The sequence below is a fragment of the Apodemus sylvaticus genome, chromosome X (assembly GCF_947179515.1).
Source record: "Apodemus sylvaticus chromosome X, mApoSyl1.1, whole genome shotgun sequence".
Classification (NCBI taxonomy): Eukaryota; Metazoa; Chordata; class Mammalia; order Rodentia; family Muridae; genus Apodemus; species Apodemus sylvaticus.
This window is the reverse complement of record NC_067495.1, coordinates 46,005,586-46,013,330: the sequence shown is the minus strand read 5'-3', so window position 1 is coordinate 46,013,330 and position 7,745 is coordinate 46,005,586. Positions and strand designations below refer to the sequence as shown.

The 7,745-nt window shown below is 42.1% G+C and overlaps 1 protein-coding gene across 1 annotated transcript; it reads right to left on the bottom strand.

Moving 5' to 3' along the window:
* Window positions 1–6,983: 6,983 nt before the first annotated feature.
* LOC127674878 (ferritin heavy chain-like) lies at window positions 6,984–7,535 on the bottom strand. Its single transcript, XM_052170668.1, has one exon. The coding sequence runs from the start codon at window positions 7,533–7,535 to the stop codon at window positions 6,984–6,986; it is 552 nt and encodes a 183-aa protein (XP_052026628.1).
* Between the last annotated feature and the right edge of the window lie 210 nt (window positions 7,536–7,745).

Here is a 7,745-nt window from a genome sequence, read left to right as displayed (position 1 = left end):
CCTATATTATGCAGCTAACATTCACATAGAATAACACCAGAGATAGCCAGATTATGAGAGGCAGGGGCAAGAACATAAGCAACAGAAACAAAGGTTACTTGGTATTATCAGAAACCAGTTCTCCCATGACAGCGAGCCCAGGATACCCCAACATACCAGAAAAGCAATAGTCTGATTTAAAATCACATGATGTTGATAGAGGACTTTAAGAAGGACATAAATAACTCCCTTAAAGAAATACAGGAAAACACAGGTTAAACAGGTTGAAACCCTTAAAAAGGAAACAACAAAAATTCCTTAATGAATTACAGGAAAATCCAACCAAATAGGTGAAGGAAATGAACAAAACCATCCAGGATCTAAAAAAAATGGAAATAGAAACAATAATGAAATCACAAAGGGAGACAATCCAGGAGATAGAAAACCTAGGAAAGAGATCAGGAGTCATAGACACAAGCATCACCAATAGAATGCAAGAGATAGTCTCAGGTGCAGAACTTACCATAGAAAACATTGACACAACAATCAAAAAATGCAAAATGCAAAAAGCTCCTAAACCAAAACATTCAGGAAATCCAGGACACAATGAGAAGACCAGACCTAAGGATTATATGTATAGAAGAGAGCAAAGATTCCCAACCTAAATGTCCAGTAAATATCTGCAACAAAATTATAGAAGAAAATTTCCCTAACTTAAAGAAAGAGACACCCATGAACATACAAGAAGCCTACAGAACTCCAAACAGACTGGACCAGACCAGAAATTCCTCCCATCACATAATAGTCAAAACAAACACATAAAATGAAGAAAGAATATAAAAAGCAGTAAGGGAAAAATGTCAAGTAACATAAATGCAGACCTATTAGAATTACTCCAGAATTCTTACCAGAGACCATGAAAGCTAGAAGATCCTGGGCAGATGTTATACAGACCCTAAGAGAATACAAGTGCCAGCCCAGGCTACTATACCCAGCAAAACTCTCAATTGCCATAGATGGAGAAACCAAGATATTCCACAACAAAAACAAATTTACACAATATCTCTCCACAAATCCAGCCCTACAAAGGATAATAGATGGAGAACTCCAACATGGAAACTACACCCTAGAAAAAGCAAGAAAGTAATCTTCTTTCAACAAACCCAAAAGAAGATAGCCACACAAACATAATTCCACCTCTATCAACAAAAATAACAGGAAGCAACAGTCACTATTCCTTAATATCTCTTAAAATCAATGGACTCAATTCCCCAACAAAATGACATAGACTAACAGACTGGATACGCAAACAAGGCCTAGCATTTTGCTGCATACAGAAAACACCCCTCAATTAAAAAATACAAACACTACCTGAGAGTATAAACTAGAAAACAATTTTCCAAGCAAATGTTCCCAAGAAACAAGCCGGAGTAGTCATTCTAATATCAAATAAAATCAACTTTCTACCAAAAGTCATAAAAAAAAAAAAAAGAACAGGATACTTCATACTCATCAAAAAAAAATCCACCAAAATGAACTCTCAATATGCATTTATGCTCCAAATGCAAGTGTACCCACATTTATAAAAAAAGAAAACCTTTACTAAAGCTCAAAGCACGCATTGTACCTCACACAATAATAGTGGGAGACTTCAATACCCCACTCTCATCAATAGACAGATCATGGAAGCAGAAACTAAACAAAGACACAGTGAAACTAATAGAAGTTATGAACCAAATGGATTTAACAGATATTTATAGAACATTTCATCTTAAAACCAAAGAATATACCTTCTTCTCAGCACCTCATGGTACCTTCTCCAAAATTGACCATATAATGGTCACAAAACAGGCCTCAAGAGATATAAGAAGATCGAACTAATCCCATGCCTCCTATCAGATCACTATTGATTAAGGGTGGTCTTCAATAGCATCAAAAACAACAGAAAGCCCACATACACATGGAAGCTGAACAATGCTCTACTCAAATGATACCTTTGTCAAGGAAGAAATAAAGAAATCAAAGCCTTTTTAGAATTCAATGATAATGAAGGCATATCATACCCAAATTTATTGGACACAATGAAAGCTGTGCTAAGAGGAAAACTCATAGCTCTGAGTGCCTCAAAAAAGAAACCGGAGAGAGCATATACTACCATCTTTACCACACACATGAAAGCTCCCATGAACAAAAAGAAGCAAATACACCCAAGAGGGAGTAGAAGGCAGGAAATAAATTAAGGACTGAAATCAACCAAGTAAAAATGAAAAGAACCATACAAAGAATCAACCAAACCAGGAGCTGGTTCTTTGAGAAAATCAACAAGATAGATAAACCTTTAGCCAGAGTAACCAGGAGGCACAGAGACAGTATCCAAATTAACAAAATCAGAAATGAAAAGGGAGACATAACAGAAATGAAGAAAATTCAAAAACTCATCAGATCCTACTACAAAAGGGGAAGCAATATAATCAAGGGAAGTAGAGGGTGTGAGGGACTTAGGAGAAAGAGAGGAGGAGGGAAAGCAGGCAGGACCAGGTGTGGGAGGAGATTGAGGGTTAGGAAACTGAACAGAGTTGTATAGCAATGGGGGATGGGGAACTGGGGACAGCCTACAGAAAGTCCCAGATGCCAGGAAAGCAAGAGCCTCCTAGGACCCCATGGGGATGACATTAGCTGAAATACCCTAAAAAGGGGAGGGAAAACCTGTAGAGATCATACCCAGTGGATAGGCATGGCCCCCAGGTTGAAGAATGGGCCCACCCACTCATCTCCAAAATTTAACCCAGAATTGCTCCTGTCTAAAGGAAATACAGGGATAAAGAGTAGAACAGAGACTGAAGGAAAGGCCATCCAGAGACTGCCCCATCTGGGGATCCATCCCACATGCAGACACCAAACCCAGCTACTATTGCTGATGCCAAGAAGTACATGCTGACAGGAGCCTAATACAGCTGTCTCCTGAGAGTCTCTGGCAGTACCTGACAAATACAGATGCAGATACTCATAGACAACCATCAGACTGAGCACAGGGACCCCAACGGTGGAGTTATGGGAAGGAATGAACTAGTTGAAGGGGCTTTATCTGACATCAAAGGGAGGGGAGCCCCTTGGTCCTGTAAAGGCTTGATGCTCCAGTGTAATGCTATGGAGGTGAGGTGGGAATGGGTGGGTGGGAGAGCGCCCTCATAGCAGCAGGGGGAGGGGGGATGCGATAGGGAGTTTGCAGAGGGGAAACACAGAAAAGGGATAACATTGGAAATGTAAATAAATAAAATATCCAATTTAAAAAAAAGGAGTTTTCCTCAATATCTCCAGGGTATTTTCAGTCGATGGGGCCACTGTTAAGCTTGAAGTACATGCTCAGGCGATGACAACCACGGTAACAGTAATGGTAGGGCACTAAACACCCCTATTTCAAAGATGTGATTCAAACACATGAGTGGGGAGAGAGTGCCTCTTGGAATTAGTGAAATGTGACAGTAAGTCCCACAGCACCCCGACCTGGTTTCCTTCACATTCATTTTCCATTATGGAAGAGAAGCTGACTTTTTCAAACCTGGTTTTCTGGCTCTTATGACTTACAACTTAACTCAGTCCAAACTGAAACAAGAGTTTGAAAACTCTGTTGCCATTATCTTTCCTTCTTCATCAAACCTCCCCCAACTCCCTTGTGGACTAGTGAATCCAGTGCCAACTACTCCTTTTTACCTTTTAAGTAATAGTTTCTTTCTTTCTTTTTTTTTTTTCAGCGAGCCTCTTCTTAATCTGTTTCAGTGACACAATGACATCAAGCCTCCAGATCCCACCCTTTTTTCCAGGTTGCCTGAAATTAATACTTCATCAATATGCCCCTGAAGCCCAACTCAAAGACCACACAGCACTTGCACATGAATGCAGGCATGTGTGTCCATATGCACACATGCATGCTTTGTATAAAATATAGTTCTAAAATGCAAAGCCTTATACATTTCCAATATGACTGATAAGGCCTTCTTCTACTGGCAATTTGGTTAGACGTATTTCTTGGGCTTGTAAAAGGAAAGTAGAATTGGTGATAGGTGATAAAAAATAAAGTCAAATATAAAAATCAGAAATGTAGAGTAAATTTCTAGACTAGAAAAGATTTGGGAGAAATTAAAGGGTACTTTGTACTGCTTGTCACACATTTATGAAGAAAAAGTACTTTTCCTTTTTCTTGAAAATGAAATACAAGTTGTTGGTGACAACCATCTATTAAGAAATTTCCTTCTGTGATACAGTGAAGATTTTCCTCCCAGAGGTAAATTATTCAGCACAGTTCATTTGAATCCGTGTTTGAGCCACAAATGAAGTTATCAATTTTATCATTTCCCCCTAGTATGTCCTGATAGGACAATTTCCTGAGATTCTGGTACCCATAGCAACGGCCACTGTTTCAGATATCATTCCCCCAAAGCAACAAAGCATGGTCAGGGACTGACTCTCATCCAGCTGTGTGTCTCAGGGTGGTAAGTTCCAGGGCTCAAAGAACAAGTCATATCTTTCTACTAAGTATTTAAAGTTCAGTTATCCAGGACTTGAGCGGATGGCACATCTAGAAGTTTGCCTCTACCTTTCTGTCAGCTGTGTGGCAGTGTGCGAGAATAAGGAAACTTTCAGTGAAGGTCAAAGTCTGGATATTAGAAAATAAAACGGAGCTTCTTTCAGCAGATTAAAAGTTTCCTATTCATTTTCATTACAGTCTCACATATTCCAGAGCCTGCTAGTGACTGTCAAAACTGAGTCAAAAGGCATTTCTACTTGCAGCAGAATAGAGATAAAAATCAATGGGGCTGGACTCTAGAGAGACAGCTGGCTTGGTCACACCCCGCTCAGACAGAGGATCTAGCCGTTTCCCAGCACACACACACAGGAGTCTGTTATTGCACAACTGCTGCTAGTTTAGCTGAAGAGGGTAGGTTGCTCTTTTCTGGCCCTTCCAAACACCCACAGACATATAGACACACATCCACATCCACATATACATAATTAAAGATGAAATAGGAACTCTTTTTTAAAAGAAACAATTGAGTTGCTCCTGTGCCAAGCTTTCCCTGTCAGAGATTTTTTTTTTTTTAAGCTACAAAATGTGACCTGACCAAGAGTGGCTTGTAATGGGCACTGGAGTCTGATCACTGTTATCTTCTGAGGCCTGCACATGAGGAAATACTACTTTTCCAGGTAAAATCAAGGCCTATACTTCTTAATGGTGTCTCTTGATTTTCCTGGAAAGTCAATCACAAGAAGCAGAAAGAAGGGAGGACAGAAGAGACCTGTCAGGCAAGTTTGGAGTGAGCTGCAGATCCCTGTGAATAGAGCACAGATAACAATTTAGCTCACAAATTCCAGTGTGCTGCTTCTAGCAAACATGCAGGTTTCTCCTGGAGGGCTTTGAGATGAGCGAGAATGGCAGCCACCCCGTATTTATTGAGCTTGAAGAGAAGCTACTCTGAATGAAGACAGCTGGATGATAGCTCATTCTGGGGATTTCCAACCCTCTGATCTTCCCAAGGCAACCAATGCAACTCAGGTTATGGCCTGTGTTGCAGAAGAGAGCCTAAAGAGACTGCCTTCCTGGGTGGTACCTTACTGACTCTCAGACAATCTCTTTCCTTGGCTGATGTTTAAAAGTCATCTCTTCCCTAGGCTGGAAGGCACACCTGTAATTAAGGGAAAGGCTACAGTGATTAAGGTTGTCTTTGCCAGTTTGGGGGATTTCCCTCCCTTCTGGGGCTGGTGATCTGGCTGAATTCCCAGTTTACCCACACACTCCTTTTTAACTCACTGATACCCCCAGGATAACAAGAAAACATCACACTGGATGAGAAGTATGACTCTGTAACTTCCCTTGTAGCCTCCCTTTAAATCTCTGCCCTTTCTACTTCCTGAGATTCTTTTTTATTTAAAGATGTTTTTTATTCTATGTATATGAGTACTCCTCGGTAGCTGTCTGCAGACACACCAGAAGAGGGCATCAGGTCCCATGACAGGTGGTTGTGAGCCACCATGTGGTTGCTGGGAATTGACCTGAGGCTCTCTGGAAATTATTTTTGTTGCTACTTCAAACTGTTATTTGCTACTGTTATGATTCATAATGTAAATATCTGATACGCAGAATATCTGATATTTGATCCCTGAGAAAAAGGGTCTTTCAACCTCCAGATTGGGAACTGCTTTTCTTTAAAAATCTGAGAATAAATAATAAAGAAGTTTATTTTAAAACAATTATTTGGTATTTGTGTAAGACGTGCATTGGCATGCCTAAGCCTGTACATCTGGACACACAATAATAACTAAAATAAAATATACAATAAACCAGTAAAAACAGAAAAATAAAATCGAGGGGCTAAAGAAATGGCTTAGCTACTAAAAACAGAAACTGCTCTTGCAGAGGAGCCGAGTTTGGCTCCGCCCTGTCACACAGCTCAGGGCCATCTGCAACTCCAGCTCTGGAGGCATTCAGGCCCCTGTTTTAACCCCTACCAATTCCATTTACTTGACTTCATCCATGTGTTTAAACTTTTACCATGTGTTTGCACTCTCCCCGTGCTTAGACCCCAGTACTACATACAGGCCACTTAATCCACTCTACCCCACCTCACCCCACCCCATCCCCGCACCCCACCCCGCACCCCAAGCTCACACTGTTCATAAGACAAGACTAATTTGGTCTTTTTCCCAGGACCTGTGAATATCCTTTCCCTTCCACCTACGTGAGCTCTCAGCTGCAAGGGGACCCGACTTGGGTGTGTGTAGAGACACCTGGATACTCATTTTAGACCTGCAAGGGAATCTGTCTTGATTCTTTAAAGGCGAGAATTTTACACATATGACTCAGCGGAAGCGGTTGTTCTGCTTAGAAACAAACAGATTTATTGCAAAGAATGCCAAAAAGAAAAACTAGGGAAGCTTCTAGAAATATAATGTGAGCATCTTGCCTGAAGAGCTGAGGAAGACCCCACCCAAGCGGGAACAGTCCCATTTCACTTCTTCTTGATGCTGTCTGCCATGGTGAGCTGGTCGAAGAGCTTCTCCGCGTTGTGATTTTCCGGAGCCCCCAACCGGCGCAGGTTGGTCATGTAGCCACCCATCTCCTTGAGGATTTCTACCTGCTGTGGCAGAAAATGGCACTTCAGGAACTGGCAGAGGGAGAGGTCGCCTTTGTTGTTAGCCAGGCTGTACAGCTGTAGAAGGCTCTGGTTGATTGTCTTCTCCAGATGGAAAGCGCACTCCATCGCCATGAGACCATCAAACCAGTCCTGGCGGTGGTCTTGATTGGCAATCCTTCCAAGGGTTAGGGAGCCGTGGCGCTCGGTCAGCAGGGAGAAGAGCATCTCAGTGCGTTTCATCCACTTCTGTGACTGACGCAGGAAGAAGAGCGCGAAGGACCCTAGGGCCACTTCCTCTTTATTGCAGAACGAAGCCATAGAGAGGTAGATGTAACTGCCATACAGCTGCAACTGGATCTGAGAGTTGAGGGCAGCGTTAGACTCCGACAGGTAAATCTGTTCAAGCTGTGAATCAGAAGCAGCCATGGCTACTCAACGTCGGCTGGAGCAGGAAGGCAGCAGTTGACCTTTTGTGAGCTGTGGAGCTGGTGAGAGTAGCGGCAGGAGACTCAATGTCTTCTGGAGTAGGAGGAGGATCTGGGAGTCCGAAAATATCAACTCCTGGCTCTGGCCAGTCAGGTTCTGAGGCGGAGACAGAAGCAGTAACCGCCCCAACAAGTGGGGGAAGACGGCACC

Excerpts from the sequence above, each read along its gene's own strand:
- LOC127674878 (XM_052170668.1), bottom strand. The coding sequence starts at position 7,535 with ATGGCTGCTTCTGATTCACAGCTTGAACAGATTTACCTGTCGGAGTCT.